Genomic DNA, 24,823 nt, shown 5'->3' with positions numbered 1-24,823 from the left:
CTAGAAGTGATTGATATAAAATACTGAGCACATAAAAATTTTGTAAAATAATTTAATAAATTAATATTATCATTTAAAATAAGAGTGTTAATATAAATAAATGCTGATCAATAAATTTAATTTTTTTTTTGTTTATTCATTGATAGATAATTCTACACATTTTTCAGTACATCGGACAGTTATGTACAGCAGGTTATGTACCACTTAATTATTAACGAGAATTTTATTATTATTTTCAAATAATATAAGATTTAGTGTAACAAAAATTAATTCAACGATAAAATAGTGAAAAAACAATGATATTAATTTACACTTGATACAAACTAACTTATTGTTTATTTACCACTACGAGCAATAATATTTATAAATTCAGAATTTTATTCGCTGTCCAATGTTAAGAAACAAAAACAATTAAATTAATCCATTGAAGTCGTAAATAAAATAATTGTTGACTTCTTTTATATTTTATTTTATATTACTACTATTTTTTTTTTTTAAGTTATTGCCAGTTATAAATTCCTGCTGATTAAAAATTGTATAAACCTTGAGTTTTACTTAATATTTATCAGCTTAAATAATTATATATTTATATTTATAATGACATCATCAAAGAAAACTTTGATTTGATTTTATAAAACTCAGTATAATTATCTAGCTTAATTGCTATTTGTAATTGTTAATTTAATCATTATTTATAGCACAAAACAATGATGCTACGTGCTAAATATATTCATCAACATTGTCATTATTAAAAAGTCCCACGTTGTGTCCTGACTTCATGACGAGAATCGCCAAAATCAATATCTGCAATCCTTATTGCGAATAATCGCAAACATTTGAATGAATGAATCAATCAATCACTTAACTACCGGCCCGATGTGAGTTCAGTGAACGTTTGTGGACCTGTAAGAATCACGATTTAATGCTAAAGAAACTCAGGACAGGATATTAGTTCAGGGACGTTCAGGATGGTGTGTTAAACCGCATGCAGACATGTGCTTGCAACTCCCACTATTTCAACGACCAGTACCCGACTGTTGTAATTATTTAATTTTTTAAGTATCCATAAGGAGGAAATAATTAACTGGAAAAGTAAATTTGATTATTGCACGGGTAATTAATTTTCAATGAAAGCAGTTAATTAAAACGGGTATTTTTAAACAAGTAAGGCAAGGATGCTTTTAGACCGCGTTAATTAAAAAATATTAATTTAAAAAAAAAAAATAAGCTTTTATTTATTAATTTTTTAAGCGCGTACTGATAATTATTGATTACTGATTATATATTAGATATTATAGATAAATTAGCAAGATGTCGATGAAAAATAATAATAGTAAAAATAGACAGATTAATTGAGTGAAAGAGAAAATAGGAAAGAGTAAGATAAGGAAGGGTATATTTATTTTCTTGGGCTACGTCGACGGCGACTATCGCGATTTCTCTCAGCGCGTCTCATCTCTTCCAATCTACGCGCGTGCTCAGCCATGTGTTGCCGTCGCATTTCTTCTTTCACAACAATCTGAAAAATTTATTTTTCAATAATTATTATTTATTTTTAATTAATTATAAGTATTTAATTTTAATTAGTTATTATTATTTATTTTTAATTAGTTATTATTATTTATTTTTAATTAATTGTTATTATTTATTTTTTTAAATTATTATTTATCAAGTATTTAATTTGAAATATTTCGACAAACCTGCTCATTAGTGAGCGGTAGCCAATATATGCACGGTGTAGCCTTAGTCTTCCTAAAAAGATCATCGAGCAATTTCGCTGGAGGCGGGTCGTCTTCTTTTTTCTTAAACTTCCTCGCTGGGGCGGGTAAGTGTTGATTAGCTGCTGGACTGTGACTCCTCTGTCGTCTTTTCTTCTCAATTTCCTTCTTTTCACGGTCCTTTTCCTTCATCAGATGATGTCCATCCTCCTTACCTAAGTCCCATTCTCGCACTACTGTTACCTGTTTTTAAAATATAAATGTAAGTACTTGTTTTATGTTAAATAAATTTATTTGAGTTCTTACCTTAGCCGCGGAATTGGTTTTTTCCTCGCGACCCCATTCTGGTTGCCAAGCGTCTGCCGCGGTCATCGCTTCTGTTTTACGCGGCGGAACTTGATCTTTTGATGATTCTCGCGCCTGTTCCATGTCTTCTTTTGTCGCGTACTCTACTTGGAGCTTTTTAGGGTTTGAAAGAGGCCAGGAAATTCCGTGAAGTGCTTGTCTGGTCTCAAATGCTTGATCTTCATTTGAATACTGAAATTAAAATAATAAAATAAAATTTGGCAAATTTAATAAATTAAAAAAATTTTTTTAATTTATTAAAATTTTAAATATAAATCAATGAAAAAAAAAAAACAAACCTCTACAAAACATTTAGATTTAATTCTATCCATCCAAAAACCATTTTCAACTATAGTTCCGGTACGTGACAACAATTCTCTTATTTGGTTCAATGTAAATGGTCTTACTAAATTTTTAATCAATAATACATTAGTCGGCTGTGCGGGTAATGGACTAGGTGATTTTGTTGGTAAATCCTTGACAATTGAAATTTTTCGTCTAGCAGCTGAAAATTTATAAAATATTTAATTTATAATAAAAAAAATTTTTAAAAACTTTTTTCACTAGATGATATTTATAAAAGTAAAATTACCTATGTGATTATCAGATTTAGCGGGTTCAACTTTTGTTGTCTCTGCATCGTCCTTCTTCTTCTCCACAGGCCCCTCGTTCGCGCTATGACGCTTTTCCTTCTCCTTACGGCGGTCACGTTCCTCATCGTCATCTTTGGACAAACGTACTTCACTCATAGGCAGTGGTTTCGCTCCAGGTACTAAAGCCTTTTAAATTAAAATTTAAAAATTACATTATGCTAAGATTATAAATAACAAACAATTAAAAATTAAACAATTATAAAAATACCTTAAGAGAATCTGTGGATATTGAAAGAGTAGGTGGTGTATCAGTACTTAGTGTACCCCAGCGACGTCTTTTTGGAATGATAGATCCCTCCACTTGATCACCGCTAACGTGATTTTCCTGGAAAAATAAATAAATTATTAATAAATTTTCCTACAATTATAATTATCAAATAAAAAAAAAAACTACCTTATTATGACTGGCATCATTTTTATCAACTTCTTTTTTCTCTGTTTTCTCTCCCACAACGCGGGTACTAAAAAATAACCATTATAAATAAATTTCAAATGAAAAAAACATCTAATACATGAAAAAAAAAAAACTTACAATGATCGTTTTAAATTAACTTTGTTCGGTTTTACAGAAGCCGGCGCTGCGCTGACTTGAGACTTCTCTGGTGGAGGAGTGTTAGGCTCATTAGCATCATTCTGTACCTCATCAATATCCATTTCAGCAATGCTGTCATTTTGATGAGTCAAAACGATCTCAGTCTCGGAAGAACGATCCGTAGCCTCAGTCGCTTCTTGAGCAAACGGCGACTTCTCCGGAGTAGCTTCTAATTTAAGTCCCTCCTCTTCCTTATCACTCTTCCTCACACCTTCATCGTCAGATTCCGCTGTGTCAGAGTTCGACGAGTCCCGGTACTTGTCGCGATGCTTCCTACGAGTAGTTCTTCGCATCCTCTTGACATTTTCTTTCGACTCCTCGTCATTAGACGTTGACCTGGACCTATCTTTTTTCTTCTCTCGCTCATCTTCACTGCTGGTATCTTTCCGAGCTTCTTCCTTTACCAACTCATTTTTTTCCTTATCCTCTTCCTTTTCCTTCTCCTTCTCCTTCTCCTCTCCAGATTCTTTTTTATCATTATCAACTTCTTTACTTTCTACCTCTTCTTCAGTAACAATTTTTTCATTTTCTTTTTTAACATCAATTTCTTCAACTGGTTTAATTTCTTCAACAGGTTTTTCAACCTCTGTAATAGTTTCTTCACTCTCTGTTACTTTTTCCTCATCTAATTCTTTGTCTGTAGACAACTTTTCAACTTCTGTACATGCTTCTACTTTAATCTCGGCTTCTTCTACTTTAGCCTCGGCTTCTTCAATTTTAACCTCGGCTTCTTCAACTTTAACCTCAACTTCTGGATTTTCCGGATTTGGAGCTACATCTTGATTCTCCTCAGGAACTTTTTCTTCTTGAGATTGAATAACTTCCTCAGTAGTTGTTGTCTCGACGCAACAATCAGTCTTGGAATGATCCGTTGTAGTGTCATCAGCAGGAATACTGGCCTCACTGACAATGGTATCGTTATTGATACAACTGGTATTCGTAGACTCATCATTGGTCTGATCGTGAACCGTGTCACCAAGCGGTGGTCTATCTATGTTTTGTTTATCGTCAGACAATTCGGTCGAAGCATTTTCAGACGGGAACTCCTTGCAATCACTTACCTCTTCGCCGGAGTCCCGAGCAGGAATCGTTGACGAGGGATCATCAGCTGGTTCATCGCCACCAAGCGTTGTCGTTGTCATCGTCTTGTGAGAAGAGGACGACGACGACGTTGCTGGCTTTTCATCAGCCGAATCAGCCTCCTCAGCAATACCCTCACTGCCGCTCTCCTGCCACTTGCTCGATCTTTTCCTGCTTAACGACACGTCCGAGGTCTCGGACAAGTTTCTCTGTCTGCATAATTTAAGCTTTGGTATCTCACCGGGGGACGCGTCAGCACGAGCTGCTTTCCAGACAGACCCGCCGTCTTCAATCTCTTCATCGACCTGCTGCTGCTGCTTGGCTACCACTGATGTGTCCGTTGAGGATACTTTCTCCGGTTCTTCGACAACGTTCTCTACGTTATCGCGGTCTTTTGCGCTGGCATGTAGCCGCGTTTTGTAAGCCATTGTTGGTTCCTTATCACTGCTCGTCAATGTATCTACGTCGTTGCTGTTTTCGCGCTCTGGGGACGACGATGGTGATCTTTTGGCACGTCTCCGTGTAGATTTTCGTGTCGGTTTCTCCACTTTTTTTTCTGGCGACGATTTTGATTTATTTCTTTCACTTTTACGCCTCATTTTTGTAATCTATAAATAAATAATTATTATTAATTTATTGTGATATAACTGCTAGCTTATTATTACAGACTTCATTTTCTTTTTAATTTTTTTACAACAATAATTTTTAACTTAAAAATTCAATTATCATGTAGCACCAAATCATAAAATTCTGACAATTAAATTGAAGATGTAAAAGTGTGAATTTTAAATACAATTATATTGAATGTTGAAATTAATAATTAGTGATTAGGTTAGCTTTATTATAAACGAGCGGCGTATTTATGATTCGTGTATGTACATAGTGAGGAAAAAAGTTTGTGGTTATTCAGAGTGATGATGTTGTGTTAATATTTATGAAAAATTACTTACTTGTGAAGAATAATTAACTGTAGGTTATTAATATATTTATTGCTTCGCACCTTTAGTGATTATTTATTATTTTTAATTATTAAATAGAAAGACGCTTCACGTACAACTGTGCAAAAAATTTCACTTGTCTTGTGAAAATTAAACCAAAACTATGGCGACTGTGAAGGTAATCAGATATCAGACATTTTAGATTTTTCGAAAGAGTCAGTGGCGCCTCTGACGTTGATTTTTTCATTTTTTGCGGGAAGAATTGAATAATTTTGTTTTATAAAAATTCAAGTTATAAAATAATTTAAATAACAACAAAAAATATTTATTAGCTCTTATAAATAGTATAAAATATTTATCTTAATTTTGTTGTAATTTACATGAAAATAGTAGTACAAAGTAATATCATTGTTGAATAAGTATCTTAATAAATTTTTTTTTTTATATAAATGTAAATACTTATGACTTTGATTATCTTACTTATATCTTCCTACGGAACTATATATAATTCTATTCCTAATGTATAAGAATTTTAATTCATTAATAATATAAATAAAATTAATTACACTTTTTGGAGTAACAAAAAGCCAAAAAATAATACAAGGTAATTGTATATACAGAAAAATGACTGTGAAGCTGAGCCAGGCGTATTGTATTTCTCATTTCCTGGCTGTCCAACGCACAAGTTCTCACAATCTTCGTCTTTGCAGATGTCACAGAGAGTAGAAACGTGAGGTTCGTAAAACACACGAGCTCTCCTCGCTAAAATGACATAATAAAATAAATATATCAACAATTAATAAAATGTTAACATTAATGATACTGAATTTAACAGATATCTAAAAATTTTTTAGATTTTTATAGTAGTTAAATTGCAACGAAAAAAATTTAACTAAAAAATTCTATATGTAAAAATTTTATAAAATTATAAATGAGAATTTTTATGACATTAAAGTCAGCTGGTATTTAACAATTTTTTTATTTTATTTAATAAAAAAAAATTTGTTCTAAAAAATAGTTTTTAAAAAATTGCATTTTTAATTTTTTTAAATTTCTATATGTCAATCTTTTTATCTAATTTTTTTTTGCACTTATTATTAAATATCTGCTACTTTAATTTTCATGAATTTTTAAAAGTATTTTTTTTTTTTATAAGAATTGATTAGTTATAAAAATTCTAAAATTCTAAAATCTGACAAATTTCAACATCATTAATAATATCAATAAAATAAATAATAATAAAAATAATTACATGAATCATAATAATCGTAAATAGATACAGGTACTGGCTTCTGTTTAGCAACCTTGTGAGTTCTGTATGCAGATATGGTAGGACAGTATTCTTTTTGGACCATCTGGAGAATAAATAAAATGAAAAAAAATTTGTTAGTAAATTTAGTAATAAAAAATAATTGCATAAAAATGAAATAAAATTTACCTTATCAAAGTACAACACAACCATGGTATTACCATTTTTAGTCTCGACGCGCTTAACATGTTGGGATACCTGCAGGCTGGGAAGCGAGTCCATGTCAATGGTGAAACCAGAGGGAAGACTAACTTCCATGACAGCCATGTTACTTTCATTGGATTCTTTAGTAGGCACAAAGCCAGAGCAGATAGATAACTGCAGATGGTTTTCGTTGGAAATCCTATCGACCTGAGGATCTAGAGTAAACAGCGGCCAAGCACCGGTGACATTCAAGTTGTAGTGAGTGGAAACCTGGATAATGGCAAAGCCTTGTCCCGTAGCGGTGATATTTACAACGCGAGTTTTACGCGGCAGAATGTGCTTCTGGAGAATCATAGCATTGTCAGCGTTGATATTCATCTGACTTTGCCCACCTCCTTCGTAGTGGATCGTTATCGCGATGTTATTACTTCGCGTTGATAATTTCTCGGCGAGTTTTGAAAGTGCCAATAAACCTACCACCGTGTCCTAGAAAAATTTACCACTGAATTATTTTTATTGTTAATAAAAAATAACACTGTAATTATCAGACACTTGATCATTTTTTTTTTTTAAATAAATTAGATCTAGAAAATTATTTTTTAAAAATTATATTTATAATTTTTTACAAGTTTTAAATGTGAAATTTTTTTTTCTATAATTTATTTGTTGAAAAAAATTTTGAAAATTAATGTTTCATTTGGATTTTATTTAAAAAATAAATTAATTCTAAAAAACTACTTTTAAAAAATAGTACTTATTTTTTTTTACAATTTCTACATGTAGAATATTTTTTTTCTAATTAAATTATTGCGACAATTTTTTTTATTAGAAAATTAAAAAAAATAATCAAATATTTCTCAACTTTAGTGTCAAAATAAAAATTATTTTTTTTTTTAAATTAAAGTACCTGGGTTGAAGAGAAACCTCCTTCGGGATTCCTCTGTTTTACGAGCCATTTCATAACAGCGATTGAATCAGTGACTAGATTCTTCCTAAGATAAGTCATCAGAGTGTAAGAAGTCATTTCAACATCCACCGAACGTGGTAGAGCATCAAACCATGGATTTTTATCACCCACGGGGATAGGCTTGCTCCACCATTTTAAATCATCTTTTGTAGAAGCTCTAGACTCCAAAGCGTTGAACGCCGCATCTTCATAAGGATGTCGCGCTAAATTTAGTACATACGTACACAAACTCAGCGCGTATGTATCATCAAGACCTTCCATATTTGTAACTATATAATCAACACCTTTATTGATAGTATTCCTGTATTTTCCGCCTTCATCCTGAAACGAAAAAAAATCATCAACAAAACCGATTCAGTTTTGACAAAATTATATTTTAACTTTCTTACAGGATTTTCCAGGAAAGCAATGAGAGTAAAAGCAGTCAAGGCCAATCCTTTAGAAGCTCCACCTTGCATATCTCGATGACTGACATGACCAACTTCCGGGAAGCTTCCATTGGGCGCCTGAACTTCAGCCAGCCACGACAATGCTTCATTAATAATTCTATTTTCAACAGGAATGTATTCAGCCGCTTGCTTGAATGATCTTGCTACGAATGCCGTAAGCCAGGTACTTCCACTAGCATCAGACTCTCCAAAGGCGCTAAATGATCCGTCTTTATGACGGTAAGTTAATTCTTGCTGGTATCCAACTTCAAGGTACCTCAAAGCTTTACCCTGGATTGCTTGAGTCAACTGGTTTGTATTCTAGAAATTAATTTAATAAAATAATTTAGAGTTTCTAAAAATAAATATTTATATTAATACACAGAAAAAAAAATTTAACTTGAATCAAGTAAATAATTTTGAAGAACTTGATCTTTTTTATTTAAGTAGAAAAATTCTTAAAATAATAAATTTTTCTTGGTTAAAAATAATGAAACTTTTCATAATTATTTTCTTGATTCAAGAACTTTCATCTTAATTAAAGTTAAATTTTTTTTAGTGTACTTTTTTTAAAATAAATAAAAGTTATTTTTTTAAATAAATTTTAAGTACCTTTAAATAATTCAAGATAACAATATTAGGGACCAAGTTTAACATATTTTGTTCTCCACATCCAAAAGGCATTTTTATCAAATTAGCTAGGTTGGGAATACTAGGTCCCAGAATATCTCCTACAGCTGAAATTTCAACAAACTCTGACCCGGGAACAAAATTCTTGGGTATGTCAACAGTTAAGTTCATCTGGATATTTCTCGTATCACGGAGATCCAAAAATACAGCTTTGTTTCTGTACTGTGTCTCTCCCTCAGCTTTCACGAGTAATTTGTGCTCGACGCTGTCTCCGGCGATTTTGCTGGTAGCAGTCGCTTTGATGGTGATGTAGCCCAAGTCTCTGGGAATAATCATGAATGAAACACTGGAGCCAGAGTTAGCTTTTATGTCGATGCGCTTCTTGCGGAAAAGTTCTAGTTCTGTGAAATAAAATAATAAAAATAATTTTAAGAATAAGTAATAAAAATAAAAATAAAAATACTTACTAGGAGTGTCGTGAACTTCATTAGATACTTCCGCAAATTCAAACTGTCCAGCGTGCTCGAGTACAACATCAGCCGTTACATCTTTATCCATGTAATTAAAGACAACAATAGGTATTGCAACTATTTCGCCTCTCATTACCGAGTACGGTAAATCGAGAGAAATGAAGAACGGCTTGAAGACTTTGAGCTTCCGAGGCGCATCGATGAGACCCAGTCCATAAGTTGAATCCACTGAGAACGCAGTCAGAACCCAGGAAGTTATTGAGTCGGGAACCGTCCGTCTTATTACAGCTTCTCCTTTGTACCTAGATAATTAATCACCTTTAATTATTATTTTCTATTGAATCAACAAACGCCGCAGAGAAAGTTACAGGGTGATTCGTGCATGCAAAGACGTAATGATGACATAGGTACAGTATAAAAGACACATATATATATATATATATATAAATAATGTACATTGTATAGAAATAAATACCCTGAGGAAGAGTTTGTAAAAAGCCAAGTGTTCGAGATGTCATGCATAAGGAAAACACGGGGCTTATTCCATACAGGAGTTGGGATGCGTGAAAATGCGTAAGGACCAGCCAGTGGCGGTCTTGTCACTAGTCTGTGTGTGACTGGGGGACCAATGTCTGGTCTCAAGGTAGACGCACCGTGAGCCGAACCTCGTACTCTACCCTCCTGATATCCCGGCTGTCCTGCAATCCAATTCTTTTACTTGTATATTTACACGTTATTATATTTATTCTCACACCGTCTCAAGTCATTATAATTGTTAAATCTATTATATGGTAAAAAGTCTCATTGTTAATTATATTAATTGTTTAATTAATTAATAAACATTGAGAGAAAAAATTACTTTTAAATATTTCATTTTTTTGATAAGAAAAATTATAATTTTTTATATTGAGATTTTTTTATAAATTTAAATAATTGTTTCTCTCTAGACCGCAGCCACTTGTTAGTAATAAGCTGATTAATTAATTTAATTAATGACACTAAAATCAGCAGACGATTAAAATTTTTTCAATTAATTTCATTGCAACTAAATAAAATATTTTTTAAAAACTGCACATATAGTTTTTTAAATTTTTTACATGGAAAATTTATATTCTTTTAATAAGAAAAATCGTCAGATGTCTGCTAATTTTATTTTCATATTTAATTATTTATTTATTAGTATGGTGATGATGAATTTAATAAGCTCAACTAAATATTCTAAAGCAACGTGTATGGAAATAGAAAACAAATAGATAAATAAGATCAAGCTGGCAGGTGACTTGAAGAAAAATATGGGAGAAAGAAGAAATATATTGAAGAATTATTTATAATAATTATTATTATAATTGGAATTACCCAGCATCAAGCGTTTGCCAAAGCCACGTTTCAGGGAAATTCTTGCGTACTTTTGGCTTCTCAGATGGAAATGCGACGGAATCAAAACTGCTCGCGGGGTACGCCAACACTGATTCTTCCATAAAATTAGTTCGGTAGTATACTACGCATACACAGAGTATAAACCATTGTTAAAATATAAATTATATCTGCTCTAGATCCGTTCAACCGTGCTCAGAACTTGCACGGCTAAACATGTCTTTCAAAACAATAGGACATTTTATTATTATCATCATCATTGCTATTATTATAATTTTCTTATTTAAGTTTTAATATTTAATGCTGCGATTATGAGTGACTGAGTTAGTCTCGATGCAAGATGCAATCAAAGAGTTAGTCGGGTAATTTTTTTAATTAGCTTTCTACTTACGGATCGGATAGTTCTCCTGAATGTACCCGTTTGTCAACACTACTGTTCCCATTTTCTGCAATAATAATTATCACGTTTAATAATCTTAATTAAATTCAGTCATAATCTAACATCTAATATTTAATATCTATTAATTAAAATATTTACATTAAAAACGTCATCTGCAGTTGCGGATCCAGGTCTCCAGAACGACCGCTCGAAAGGCATATCCGAGTACGGAGATTCTTCCGTCATATCATACGACTTTAATTCCTTCTTTACTTGCTCCTAATTAACAAAAAAATTTTTAATTAATTGTTTTTATCCGTAAAATGAATTAAAACTTTTTTATAAAAATAAAGCACACCCAAGAAATATCATTTCCTGATTTCAACAGCAAAGATCTTTGATCAACTCCCAAAACACCGATGTAAGAATTAGGTTTTGCGGACATGGTTACTTCAACAGTTTCTCCGGGTTGAGTTTCTTCAGCTGACATCTTAATATTCACAAAGTTCTCCAGAGTGTTGTCTAGCTCAACATCTGAGGCATCGGCGACTATCTCGCCGTCTTCGCGGGTGTAGTACACAAGAACGTGAGCGGTTGGTGCCATAATATAAGTCGCCAAAAATCTGAAATTTAATTTTTAGTTTAGTTTAAATAAATTTATTTTATATTTATGTCAAAGCCAAGGTTAAATAGCAATAATAGAATATACATAAAATTTTACAATTATTGTGCAATTTTAAATTTGCATTTGTATGCAACAAAATTAAATAAATAAATAGCTTTACCTTAATCCTACCTCATCTAATTCGTTAATCTAATTCATATTATAATTATTATAATCATATTATAATTCTATTATCATTAATATTAGCTAACTTTAAAATGTTTTACTTCAATTTATATAAAATTACTCGCTTTTAATGTAATACTCTGTACTTTACGGCCCTTAGAGAACATTTGTTCTAGGGTCGATTGAATTAAATAAATAAAAAATAAAAAAAATTTAGGTAAAGATATTTAAAATATTTTTAATACAAAGATAAAAATAAAAATTTTTACCATCAATATATTTAATAAATTGATCTAAATAATTATAAATTACCTAAAAGAAGCGATGTGTTTATCAGACACCGAAATAGATCCAGCATTTAGAATATCCCCGCGACCGAGAATTTCATAATTCAAATATTTCAACGGAACAGTAGAATTAACTTCGATCTCAATTTCCCGGTTAACTGATGGCTTGTCAGTTTTAACCGTAGCCTGGATGAAGGTATTGCTTGGAGACATGGCTTGATTGGTAGCCGGGAACCATTCGTGCAAGTTCAAGTACTCGGCTTCGATGTTCAAGGGCGAGGCGTTCTCCGAAGAATCGTTCGGCGGGTAGAAATCCAGTTGAATCATTCCGTTACTGTCCAACATTCTTGTGATGTTGGTGTAAGCCGACTGATTGTATGTGTAGCCGTAACTTATTTTAACTGGGTTGTTGTTATCTCTCACAGGCGAGCCGTCGTGATAACTCAATTTGATCTGATAAAATATAAATTAGATTAATAAACTCCGAGTTCATAGCAGGTCTAGGTCAAAGTTAATTAATTAAATAAATTAAATACAAAAGCGGTGTATTTTAATCCGGGCTTGTAATATTCCGAGGTCTTTATCAACTCCATGGTATATTTGTGCTTGTGCAATGTCATTTGCATCGAGACATTTTGTCTCCTTCCAGTGAGCGCTTCCTCCACAGCAACCTCCAACTCAATTGGGCGTTCGTATTCATCAGTGAGTCGCAGTTCGCTGGCGATGTCAAAATCTACGGTGACCTTGCCGTCGATGGGCACGACTTTTCTGATCGGGGCCTGGAAAATCGGCTGGAGCACTCCGGAAAATATGTCGGGGTACGCCGTTATTGTTGCTTCACCTTTTACTGGCTTGCCGTAGGTATATCTGAATTATTAATAGTAAAATTAGTCTTATTTTATTCTTCAGCAATTCAATTTAATTAAAACTAGTAACTTTGCAGTCATTCTGTGACTTGTGAACTATAAATAAATAAAATTTTGCTTTATTAGATATGTAATAACGTTTATTAAATTGCACTGTACTTTTTTAACTATTGACGTTTTTAAAGATATAAGCTCATCCCGATATTACACTCATCAAGAGCTTTCATTTGAGTACCCACATGCATTTTTATATATTTTTCATATATTCATATATATAAATATATAAAATATATCAAAAATTGATGTGGGTACTCAAATAAAAGGTCTCGATGAGTGTAACATCGGGATGAGCTTATATCTTTGAAAATATCAATAGTTCACAAGATACAAGGTCATTTCTCAATAATATAGATTAAATAAATAAAACGCATACTTAGCAGATACCGTAGCAACAATCTTTCCTTCCTTGAAAGTCGCGTGCTTAGGCGCGTTAATAGCGACTTCGAATTTAGGAAGCACGTACTCAGCAACCTGGAATTCCTTCTCGAAGGTCTGGTCGCCAACATTAGCGACAATCTTCCAATCGCCGAGTACCGGTGACTCAGATAGCGTAAGCTCGCCGCTGAATATCCCGCGGATTATCGGCGGACGACTCCACTGCTTTATTCTGTTCCCATTGCCGTCCTAATCCGTAAATTAATCCATTAAATAAAGCCTGATGTTAAGACTCAGTTACCAGGTTGAGTAAACAAAAAAATAAACGACTTGGGAGAAAAAGCAACAAGATTAAATAGAGTAGGATAAAAAAGTCTAAACTTGCCGTGATATAGACATCCAGTTGCCGAGTAGGAGCTGGTCTTAACCTGGAATCTAGAACTACGCATCGGAATAAAACTTCACTGCCGGGTTTGTAGATCGCTCGATCTGTTTGTATGAAAACCGTGAAACTCTTGTGAATGTATTGCAGCGAGGTTGTATTGGAGAACAGCAAGCCGGAGGTTCCACGGGCCGTTAATTTGTATCTTCCAGGACTTGTATCGCCGGTCTGTTATTGGAATTATTTTTTGATTATCACTATCATCATGTTTATCATTAGTGGATTTATTACACTGAGAGAAAAATTTTGTTTTTTTTTAAATATGGGTATTTTTGTGACAAATTATTTTTTTGGAAATTTAAAAAAATTTAATTTCTTCACTGAAGAAATAAAAAATTTTTTACAGTAACTTTTTTGCTGGAAAAGTTTTCTAGATTTGAAAAAAAAAAAAAGAAAAAAAAAAACGAGAATATTCATTCAAAATTATTCTTTCTCAAATGAATAAAAATTTTTTTTCAATAAGAAAGATATACTGTAAGAAAAATTTTTATTTCTTCAGCTAAGAAATAAAATTATTTAAAATTTCTAACAAAATAATTTCTTGTTACAAGAATATTAATTTTTTTTCAAATAAATTTTTTTAAAAATAAATTTTTTTCCTTAGTGTGTATAAATATTACCATTATTTTATTTGTATTTTACCTCTAATTTAAAGACTTGAGTTGTATAAGGCTCAACAACATTTTCGTGGAAGACCTTAAACTTTTCATTGTTATCTAAATCTCCATCTAACTCTACGGAAATGGTCACCGGCGTTGATATTCCACTGGTTGATACAGCTACGTGGTAATCTGAATTAGGGCGGACAACTTTTGGAGCAACGACCGTGTAGTATCTGCAGGCAAAGCCCATCATAATGTTTTTAGTGATTGTTGTTTACGCTCAAGATGACAATAGACCACACACTTAATATCTCCATAATATACATTGTATATATGTAGCAATAATTGAAGTAATAAGTGTAAGTATACAAATACGGTTACTTTAAAAATGTTTTACACTTACGGTTCCGCTGTTGTTACCACAACGAAGCTACACAGGAGCAAAGAGACAGTTGTAAGCATCGTCATCTTCACGCCTAGTTTCTGTAAAAGAAAAATTATTCATTAAATAACTTTTCACTCTTTTATTTATTTAAATATCATTTTTTTTCTTCTTTCTCTGTGAGAACGATTCAATTTATTTATTGTAATATTTTTATTATTATTCCAGATTGGAAATTACTATAAAAAAGACTGTCAATTTGCAATGCAATTGCAATGTACAGCGATGAAAAATTCAGTAGCAAAAACATTTACAATTTATATTTTACGGTCTCAGCTCTGAGCACTCGGTAGACATTATTTGCTTTTATAACAACTAGAAGAACTACTGCCTACTTTCTATTCACTGATCATCACAATCGACGTTAGCCAGTGAAAATAACCGCAAGTATTTGACGTGATCAAGTCTCTGAATTACGTATAATTGAATTCTCACCATACCAAACAATTTTATTCTATTATTATTTCTTCGTATTTAAAAAAAATAATTAATACATTACAATCCTGATTTAAAAAATCAATATTAACATCATCAGTAATTTATAATTATCTTTTCTAATCAGCAAAATCAATTATCAATTCCCAGGAGTTTTTCGTGTAAATTATAAAATAATAAATAGCCATCACAGTATTGAAAACATCCGGCTGTCTTTTATTGTGCACGGTTCGTGATTTCGTTCTTTCCTCATTACGCGACCTTTCGATAAAAATACATCCGGATGGGAAAACCCGATTTCCTAGAAGCGCAATCTGCTGTATACATGGTCCATCAATATATATCCTATTATTTCCACACGACATATTTTATCAGCTATAAATAACAATTATTAAATATTACATAACCAGGTGTTATTTTATTTTTAATTACCGGATTGAGTTATGTGATACCTTGCGATATTAATCAAAACTCGTTTCTTTTTGTCGTGAAAGCATATTTTCACGTTACCAATAAGTGTGCCACCTTATTACCATTATTATATACAAATCAAGTATATTTAAGCGTAAATATGTACAATATATACAATATGTACGGAAGACTAGTCGAAGATTATTAAAATGGCATTTAAAAGTACCACAACAGGTGCTTCAAGGATCAATGACCTTGTTGCAAGAGTAATTCCGTATAATAATGAGGTCGTCGGCTAGGTATTGTTCGCATCTTCACATACTTTTGACCTATTTTACAAAACTTTATTATTGGTACATATTTATACTACACGTGTTTCAATAATTTACGGGTTTTAATTATTTCTTCTTATTTTTTTCTAGCTATGCTCTTCAAGTCAGGAATGTAATTAATCATCAGTAATTATTACTATTATTGCTGATTAAATGAATAAAATATAAATATTTTGAGTTGATATGACGCTGTAGAAGTTTAAAGGCATGACGTAATGCCAATAAATTTTTAATCCTCGGTGTAGTCATAGTATTTTAATCTTCAAGGGTAAGTGTAGGTGTAACAACCTAACCGGTTTTTTTTTTACAAATCATAATAAATAATTATTTCAATGGTTTTATAGCCATGAAAAAAATGTGCTTGAGTATTCTTCCCACGGAATGAGTCAATGAAATTTTCAGAAGCATTATATTCATGGAGGCTGGAGGCTTACTCTTTAAAAACTAATCACGGTGCCTGATTTGGAAGCAGAGCAAAATTTAAACATTGAAGAATAAAATTTTCAGGAATTAACCGTGAAGATCATCAACTTAAATGGTAAGATTTTTAACACCTAAGTTTCTAAGTTGTAAATAAAGTGATAAATTTTATTAGCAGTTATTTAAAGGATTATTATTTTAAGAAGATGACTCACCTGTGCAGTTCAAGACGCACTTTAAAGCCGATCAGCACGACGGCTTCCTTTGGCAAAACTGTGTCAGTAGTTGAACGAAAAATAACAACCTGTTGATGAATTCGTCAGAAATAAAATTTTTATTAGTGTTATTATGAATGTAAACACATAAATTAAGTATAATAAGGAAGATAATATTTGAACGCACTCAACTAAGTTGATGATGATAGTAATAAAAAATACACACAGGTGTTCTAGCGAGCTCGTGAGCTCTATCACTGGCGATATACTGAAACTTACTAGCCAAACACTACCAATCAAGGCATCAAGTCGGGGCCGGGCCGTAGTTGTCTGTGGGGACTGAGAAAACAAGTCTTCGAGAATCCCTTCTCCTCGGTTATTTATTGTTGTTATTATTATTATTATTATATTTCCAGAGTATTCTCTCTTAATGCCCACCTGTAGACTGTAGACTATCTCTCGGGTATTATATATGAGAAAACTGTACCGTTAACATCATTTACTTTTGTGTGATGACTGGTGCTGACTACTAAAGCCGGACCCAAGCTAAAAGATGATAGTATTTATTATTATTGTAATGTCAATTATTTATTGTTATTTCAGTTGCTGTTGAATAGCTTATTGTTTATTATAAATTACCTGGTGATTTCAATGCTTTTCATTTTTGTTGGAGTATTCTCAATTGATTATTAATTTTTACTCAGCTCATTCATTTTATCTTGGAGAAAAACTTATCAAAATTTATAATTAGTGTTACTTACTTGTTAATTTTATTTTAAAAATCATTTCTAAAACGAGTAATTAAAAAAAATCATTATCATTACTTAAAGTGAAGATCTAATTTTAATTATTTATAACAAAATAATAACTAACCATCGATCTTCAATAATTATTATCAGCTTCTATATTGCCTTACTGAGATATTCGGTTATGAAACTAATCTTTTGTATTGTCACGATGAAAAAATATTCTAATTGATGTGTTGAATATTTCTGTGGTTTTATTCACGATTTTTTTAATGGATATAATTTTGGTAATAAAATTCATAATAAATATGGATCCTTCATAAACATGGCCAAGAAGCTCCTTTTGGGATCGAATTAATCAAACTAATCAATTTAATTAAATAAATTAATTACCTCTCCTTTTCCTTTTTTTTTTTTTTTTTTTTTTTTAGTATCCTGATAAATCTCACCGGATTAATTGTAGTATTTTTTCAAATCTTAAAAATGTGAAATTGTTATTTCCTTCATTTTTCTCGAAATTATATAAATTATATATTTTCTTTTTATTGTAATTTCATGAATGTATATTGCCGATTGGCGCGCCAAAACGCGTTTTCTAAATAAATAAATAATAAGTTGGATATACTAAGTATTCTAAAATTTAGCTAATGAAAGTTTCTTCTTTTGATCAAGAAAATAATAATAAAGAAAAGTATGAATGAAAATAAAGTTAGTCGACGACATCTAAAAATTTTTATGATTTTTTTTATTAAAGAATTATTACAAAAAACTAAAAAAAATTATTTTCATTTGTTATAAACTTCAAAAACTATAAGTGCAATTTTTTAAAAATATTTTTTAGTTATAATTTAATAAATTAAGCAAAATAAAAAAAATCAAAAATGTCGGCTAACTTTATTATTATAAAGTATAAAGAAGACTTAAAAAAAGACACTGATGATAACTGACATAAGAAAATTTTTTAAAATTCTATAATTATAAAATTATTATGAAAAAAAATTTAATTAAAAAATTCTACATGTGAAAATTAAAAAAAATTATTAGTAGTAATTTTTAAAAGTATTTTTATCATTGTGATTGATTTTTTACAAAAATTCTTAAAATTTACAGCTGACAGCTAACTTAAGTATCATTAAAAAATACAAAATTTACATGCCATTGATGTTTTCATTTGTCAGTCATTATTTTCATTTTTTTAAGCTTTGTTTTAATTAAATGTAAATTTTTTAGATGAGTGTAAAAAGTATAAATGATGAAATCAACAATAGTACTTCAGGCACAACGTTTTGTCTGTTAAAATTTCAAATTGCTGACTGTTATTCTTTAGCGAGCATGCGCAATGTAAAAAATGTTTTCATTGGCTGATCGAAGACTTAGGCGACATCTGTCTGTAACAATAATTTTCATTGAAACTTGAATCATGAAAACAAAACTTGTTTTTTTGGGAGAATATTTCAAAGCGGGAAAGCCAGTAAACAATAACATCATTGCGTTAATTATAAATAAAATAAGCTAATTAAATAATAGAAATAATATTTCAATAATGAGCAATTAGGAACACTGAAAATATGGAAAAGTGTATTGAATATTTTCGCGAGCTTAAAGGTATGTAATTTTCAATCTTCACATGCATTTACTGATAATTTATATGGTTTTTTTAGGCAAAGGCAAATCTCCAGATGGTTTTGATGAAAATTTAGCTGTTTTAGAACAAGAAGCTCAAAAAAACGGCCTAGATAATTTATGTATCAAAGTAATTGCTCATGTCATTAGGAGAAATGAATTACGTGAGTTTTATTTTTATTTACTTATCAATTTTAACCTTTGAAGTTTTATTTATTCTATTGAGACATAATACTAAAGTTAGCCGATGTTTTTAATTTTTTTCATTCATTAAATTAGAACTAAAAAATATTAAAAAAAAAATTGTAATTATAGTTTTTTACAAATTAAAATTTTTTATTATTATTTTGTGATAATTTTTTCGATAAAAAAAATTATAAAAAGTTTTAGATGTCGGCTAACTTAATTTTCATTATTTATACCAACAATATTAACAATATCAACAATATTAAAAAAAATAAATCATATTTATTTTTATGATAATTATTTTTTATTTTTATAATTATAATTATATTTTTTATAATTATAATGATATTTTAAAAATTATAATTTTATTTTAATTTACAAGCATATATGGATTACACTTACATTCCATGCTTGTAAAGGTGGACCATCAGGAACTCCACCGTCCATCTTACGGCATTAAATAATTCATTACATTTTTTAGGAGCCGGCTTATGTATTCCTCTGATAAAATGTTTAATTCCAAAACAAAAAATAGATAATAAAGAACTGGAAGCAATGATAGTATACTGGCTGGCAGATCATAAACTTTTACCAATAACTGTCTCAGTACACATTCTCCAGTGGTTCATCGGGCTATGGGAGTACCAGTTATCAGATAGAGAGATAATAAATAGTTATTATGACTGCTTCTTTTACCAGTTGCTGAAGCGTGAAAAAACTGTAGGTAGATTAAATATTTTACTTTTTTAATTAAATAATTAATTTTATCAAAATTTTATTTTACGCGATTTTAGGAATCTGTGATTGCAAGGCTGGTTTATTTATTAACAAAGCCACAAGACGTGACTCGTAGACAAGTGAGAAGGCTGATCAAACTCCAAGAACAGTATCCGAAGGCTCCCAAGCACATTTCTGCGTTATTGTCTCTATTTAAATCATACAAGCCTGAATTAGTCCCTGAGAAAATTCCCTCGCTGAATGTCGAGAGCGTCTGGAAGCCGATACCGGAAGTCCTAAGAGCCGGATTTGAAGATGCAAAGAACCGCTGCAGTGGAATTGAGTCCCGGGTAATGGAGATTTTTGACTGGAATCCGGTAAAAATGCCTGTTAAAAATCAATCTGTACCTCTGCTGCCGTCGATGAGGTACTTCCAAATGGGCTCCAGCATTTACAAAGACCAAGACACGAAAACTTTGTTTGATATTAATAGTTTTCAAGATATAGGAAAGTATCACTTTCAATTAGAGCTGCCTTCGAATGCCATATCGTTGTTGGCAAACAACGCTGGCTATCACTGCTTGACATTTGCGAACTATGAATTCCAGAGTAGGTTTTCCTTTAATTTATATTTAGCACTAAGAAGAGCGTTTATCATTGAGAACAATGCGTTTTCGTCTGAACAAAAAGCGCAGTTGCTTGATATGACTACTGAGTTTTGTAAATATATGAAGCAAGGTATTCCCGTGGTTCTAAGATTCTTCATGGAGTACGCCGCTTATGACTCTGGTGAATTCAGAAGCAAATTGTTGAATTTATTCGAATGGTCGACGACTATTTCCGTAACTGAGCTGGAAGATCTTGCTAATTATTTTGACTCGGTATTTTTGGAGTCTTCTTTGGAGGAAAAGTGCGAGTTGATTGGATGCTTTGAACGACTTGCTACTAATTTAGTAAGTTTTTTAAATAACAAATTATTTTATTATTTTATGACACTGAAGTTTACAGACGTTAGAAATTTTTTTATAATTTTATAGCAATTAAAAAAATTTAATAAAAATATTCCACTTGTGAAAATTAAAAAAAATTATGAGTGGAAATATTTTAAAGCACTTTTTTAGTGTAATTAATTTGTTATAAAAATTAAAAAAATTGACAAGCAGTATCAATTAAGGTAAAAGCCCTAATTATTGAAACTATTAGAGACAAAATTATAATTTGATTTTTTTTCAATCAAGTAATGTTTTTACTAATTAATTTTGAATAATTAAATAGATTATCTGGATACACCAATTATTGGAAGATTAAAAACTGATTGATCTAATTATTGACATACCTTCACCCCAATTATTGACACCTATATTGCGCATGCATGGAATCATCTGCTTATTCTTATTTATCGAAACTTTTTGAAATTATTAAGTAATCAATTTTATTGAAGTTTATTGATAATAATTTCCATAAATCATTAATTACTTTTAAAAATATAAAAATTTATTTAAAAATAACTTATTGAATCAGAAAAGTTCAAACTCTTAAAGTAAATTTTGTAGGTTTAAATAAAAAAAAGGCGTCATAGCGCTGTCGAATGGCTGTCAATATGAGATTTAACTTAAAAATTGTGAACTAGTTATTGACACTCATTATTTAAATATTATAAAGGATACAATTAATTTCTATTATTTAATTATATAGATTTTTCATAAATTCTTAATTAAAAAAAAAGATCTTATTATTAGATGAAAAAATTAATTTAAACTCAGCATTTAAAAAAATGCTTTTCTAATCAAAGTTGTTAAGAAAATGAACGTTTGTAAACTGGTTTAACGAACTGGTGCTAACTTTATTTTTTTTTTAATAATTAATACTTAATACTTTGAACTAACAGTAATTTTTTTCAATTTTTTAATAAATTAAAATTTAATAAAAATTTATATGATAGTTATTCTTATTACAGATGAATAAATATATTTAAAAATAATTTAGGGTGTCAATATTTAGACCCCTGTCAATAATTAGAGCTTTTACCTTATTTTTAATAGTAAATAATTTAATGTTTATGTTTGCAGTTTATCAACCAAAGGTTTGGAAAAGAGAAATTCAAGCCTTCGCCGTTCTTAGGACAAGTTCCAACAAATAAATTAACTGATCTGATTCCGGCAATTCTCAAGACCGTCGACCACTTTATGACCAACGGTCTGAGCATTCACAACAACTCTGCGCTGCTTCTCGACAAAGGAATCGAGTTTTATGAAACCATTAACAGATTAGCGAGTCACTGCGAACCTCCATGGCTGATTATCGCGCCTCCAAGTTTGATTTACGGAGGATTTGTGTCCAAGAGTGCTGCAATCATATCGCAGATCTGTGATTTACTCATCAATTATCGTAAGATATATAGTCAAATTAATGACTCAAGAGTGAGAGAAATTTACGAAGCCGAGGTAAAGGCTTTGAAAATTTATACCTCTGATTTGGGCAACGCCTTGTGGAATGATCAGGTTTGGTTATTTCCATCTAATTTTTTTTTTTTCATTACTACCTATAAACTTATTTATTTTATTTTATTTTATTTTTTTTTTTTTTTTTCAGATATTTTCTATAAGGCACGAAGGGCAATTTTTAAGGTCACTGCCAAATAAAATGATTATCAATTTACCAAAAAACAAAGAATATTCATTAAATATCAGCAATCATATCGCTTTTTTGCCGTACAGATCAACGTTAATTAATAGTAACTTTGCTATTGGACCAAAAGATCTAGCGTTGTGTCTCGCTGAAAATTATTTGCCGGCAATTAGTAATTTTATACGATCATTAGATGATTATGAGAGTGAAAATGAAACGTAAATAAATTAAAAAAATTATAGACGAAATAAATGAAATAATTAAATATTTTGTATACGAAAAAAAAGTAGAGTTGAAATTAATCAGAGTTAAATTTTTTATTACCTCCAATTTACATACAAATTTTATTATTTCATTTACATCTCACAGCAGTCTTCTTGCACATAAAGAACTATGTGTTATATATTAATATATGTTGACAGAAATAATGACTGGCTGATCTTTCTCAGGCACCGTTAATTTAATAATCATTAAATATATTTATTATTATTATTATTAATATTAATTATCTCTAAACTAATGTTAATTTATTTTATTCGCGAATAATCTGAGTGATCAGACCAGAATGTCAATTTAAATGTGTATGTCACAATCTACGTCTATAAATGTACTTTTCTACTCTTAAAATTATTTAATGCGCCCTTACTCATTATTTAGTGCAATTGCTTCGTCAAAACTTATTGTTTTAACATTAGTATTGTTATAATAATAATTAATCAATTATTATTATTATCGTAAATCATCACCTCAAAATAAGAGTGAGACACGTGACTATACGTATTAGTTTTATTTATAATTTATTACCGCATTACGATTTATTGTTTTGAATTCATCGCTATGCGGTCGCTGTATTTAATATTTATCAATTTTTTTAATTAAAAAACGAAAGTACATTTAATACAATTCCCTAACTTTTATTGTTTTTTATTTGTAAAATAAGATTTAAAAAATAAAATTTATTGTTTAGTATATCAATAGTTATTTATAAGAGTAAATAGTTTATTTTATTTTAAGTATTAGCATTGCAATGTAATCAGTATTGCTTATTATTATTATTTATTAATTATTTTAATTAGCGCGTTATATTCACATTGGTGTGCCAATTTTACGAGCCAAAGGCAGTGACTTAGCTTTTAAATAATAAATTTTTTAATTAATAAATAAATTTGTGAAAAAAATAAAGCTTAGACTGCCCGTTAAAAAAATAAGCTCGCTATGGTACTGATCAAAAAATTCAAAATATTAATTTAAAAAGAGAGACAGTACTTTCGTAGATAATTATTAAAATATAAAACATAGTAATGATAATGATATTGATATTTAATATAATAAACGATACTGATAAAGGCAAGCTGTGTAATGTAATTCTACAATTTTAATTTTTTTTTTATTAATCTTTATTTGTTTTTATCTAACCGCCTCAAATTGTTGAATTTGTTTAACAAAAATAAATTCAGAGTTACATTCATACATCACATACAAATTAAATCTAGTCATTTGCCTATAAAAAAAAAAAAAAAAAAATAAATAAAAAAAAAAAGTGTATTTTTGTAAAAATAACTTATAAAATAATAATAATTATAATTATAATTATAATTGTAATAGTTAGTAGACGAAAAGATGAACGACGAATAAATAATAGATAAATAGATTGAGAGTTGGATGCATAGCGCTCAGTATAAATCGATAGATAAATAATTATTTTAATGAGCAGATTCATACGAAACTGACATAAATATTTAACAGTTATAGTATTGAACATTATTCGTTTTAGTCTATTTGATTATTAAACAATTACATTGTTTTGTTTTTGTTAATTGTGCAAGATATTTAAGATACAAGTAGTCTATTTCACTCGGCAATGAGTCGCTGATACTTTTTTATTTACCTCGTGGTTGAGATCGTTATTTTTCATCTGTTAATTTAGCAGTAAATTTTTTTTTTTCAAACAGTCAATCAACGAGACATTAATTTAAAATAAAAAAAAAAAATAAAGTCTCGTACTATTAATTAAGACTAAAACTATCTATCAGAGATACAATAATAATGTTCAATTAATCGATTAATTAAAAAATATAAATAATCAATCGGTTAATTAATAATTATTACTACAAATGCTAGAGTAGGGATGGACCACTCTTTCGTATTGTTTGTTTAAATTATTTAACTTAATAATTTTCCGCCTGTATTCAACGAACAGCAAACTCGTATTTCAATAA

The 24,823-nt window shown here is 30.2% G+C and overlaps 3 protein-coding genes across 6 annotated transcripts; 1 reads left to right on the top strand and 2 right to left on the bottom strand.

The window, feature by feature from the left end:
- Window positions 1–111: 111 nt before the first annotated feature.
- On the bottom strand, window positions 112–5,503 carry LOC123273192 (apoptotic chromatin condensation inducer in the nucleus-like). Of its 2 annotated transcripts, XM_044740508.1 has the most exons (10): window positions 5,339–5,503; window positions 4,031–4,996; window positions 3,249–3,988; window positions 3,111–3,177; window positions 2,925–3,041; window positions 2,656–2,842; window positions 2,363–2,568; window positions 2,025–2,255; window positions 1,701–1,961; window positions 112–1,519 (listed from the first exon to the last, which is right to left on the bottom strand). In XM_044740508.1, exons 2-10 carry the CDS (start codon window positions 4,985–4,987, stop codon window positions 1,400–1,402), a joined length of 2,886 nt encoding a protein of 961 aa, XP_044596443.1. In that variant the 5' UTR covers window positions 4,988–4,996; window positions 5,339–5,503; the 3' UTR covers window positions 112–1,399. The 2 variants fall into 2 exon arrangements, with proteins under 2 accessions (XP_044596443.1, XP_044596442.1); XM_044740507.1 differs by having other exon boundaries at window positions 3,249–4,996.
- Window positions 5,504–5,767: 264 nt separating this feature from the next.
- On the bottom strand, window positions 5,768–17,052 carry LOC123273185 (CD109 antigen-like). Of its 2 annotated transcripts, none has more exons than XM_044740473.1 (19): window positions 16,892–17,052; window positions 16,705–16,793; window positions 14,853–14,932; window positions 14,490–14,682; window positions 13,791–14,015; window positions 13,404–13,654; window positions 12,641–12,971; window positions 12,130–12,557; window positions 11,386–11,650; window positions 11,187–11,306; window positions 11,040–11,094; window positions 9,750–9,972; window positions 9,272–9,576; window positions 8,787–9,205; window positions 8,136–8,495; window positions 7,687–8,067; window positions 6,765–7,265; window positions 6,579–6,681; window positions 5,768–6,088 (listed from the first exon to the last, which is right to left on the bottom strand). In XM_044740473.1, exons 3-19 carry the CDS (start codon window positions 14,915–14,917, stop codon window positions 5,889–5,891), a joined length of 4,425 nt encoding a protein of 1,474 aa, XP_044596408.1. In that variant the 5' UTR covers window positions 14,918–14,932; window positions 16,705–16,793; window positions 16,892–17,052; the 3' UTR covers window positions 5,768–5,888. The 2 variants fall into 2 exon arrangements, with proteins under 2 accessions (XP_044596408.1, XP_044596409.1); XM_044740474.1 differs by lacking the exon at window positions 9,750–9,972 and adding an exon at window positions 10,631–10,772 and having other exon boundaries at window positions 5,771–6,088.
- Window positions 17,053–18,702: 1,650 nt separating this feature from the next.
- Window positions 18,703–23,579, top strand: LOC123273210 (centromere protein I-like). 2 transcript variants are annotated; one of them, XM_044740546.1, is made up of 6 exons: window positions 18,703–19,055; window positions 19,112–19,237; window positions 19,741–19,979; window positions 20,054–20,929; window positions 22,046–22,364; window positions 22,569–22,753. In XM_044740546.1, exons 1-6 carry the CDS (start codon window positions 19,019–19,021, stop codon window positions 22,616–22,618), a joined length of 1,647 nt encoding a protein of 548 aa, XP_044596481.1. In that variant the 5' UTR covers window positions 18,703–19,018; the 3' UTR covers window positions 22,619–22,753. The 2 variants fall into 2 exon arrangements, with proteins under 2 accessions (XP_044596481.1, XP_044596480.1); XM_044740545.1 differs by having other exon boundaries at window positions 18,706–19,055; window positions 22,046–22,477; window positions 22,569–23,579.
- The last annotated feature ends 1,244 nt before the right edge of the window (window positions 23,580–24,823 follow it).

Source organism: Cotesia glomerata, linkage group LG10, assembly GCF_020080835.1.
Source record: "Cotesia glomerata isolate CgM1 linkage group LG10, MPM_Cglom_v2.3, whole genome shotgun sequence".
Lineage (NCBI taxonomy): Eukaryota > Metazoa > Arthropoda > Insecta > Hymenoptera > Braconidae > Cotesia > Cotesia glomerata.
The sequence above is the reverse complement of the archived record's forward strand: the minus strand, read 5'-3'. Positions and strand labels throughout refer to the sequence as shown.

Coding starts and splice junctions, on each gene's coding strand:
- LOC123273185 (XM_044740473.1), bottom strand. CDS start 14,917: ATGACGATGCTTACAACTGTCTCTTTGCTCCTGTGTAGCTTCGTTGTG. Junction 14,683..14,852: donor GTGGTAACAACAGCGGAACC/GTAAGTGTAAAA, acceptor CTTTGCCTGCAG/ATACTACACGGTCGTTGCTC. Junction 9,206..9,271: donor TGAAGTTCACGACACTCCTA/GTAAGTATTTTT, acceptor TTTATTTCACAG/AACTAGAACTTTTCCGCAAG.
- LOC123273210 (XM_044740545.1), top strand. CDS start 19,019: ATGGAAAAGTGTATTGAATATTTTCGCGAGCTTAAAG. Junction 19,980..20,053: donor TGCTGAAGCGTGAAAAAACT/GTAGGTAGATTA, acceptor ACGCGATTTTAG/GAATCTGTGATTGCAAGGCT. Junction 20,930..22,045: donor AACGACTTGCTACTAATTTA/GTAAGTTTTTTA, acceptor TTATGTTTGCAG/TTTATCAACCAAAGGTTTGG.
- LOC123273192 (XM_044740507.1), bottom strand. CDS start 4,987: ATGAGGCGTAAAAGTGAAAGAAATAAATCAAAATCGTCGCCAGAAAAA. Junction 2,843..2,924: donor TATCCACAGATTCTCTTAAG/GTATTTTTATAA, acceptor TTAATTTAAAAG/GCTTTAGTACCTGGAGCGAA. Junction 2,256..2,362: donor AATCTAAATGTTTTGTAGAG/GTTTGTTTTTTT, acceptor TTTTAATTTCAG/TATTCAAATGAAGATCAAGC.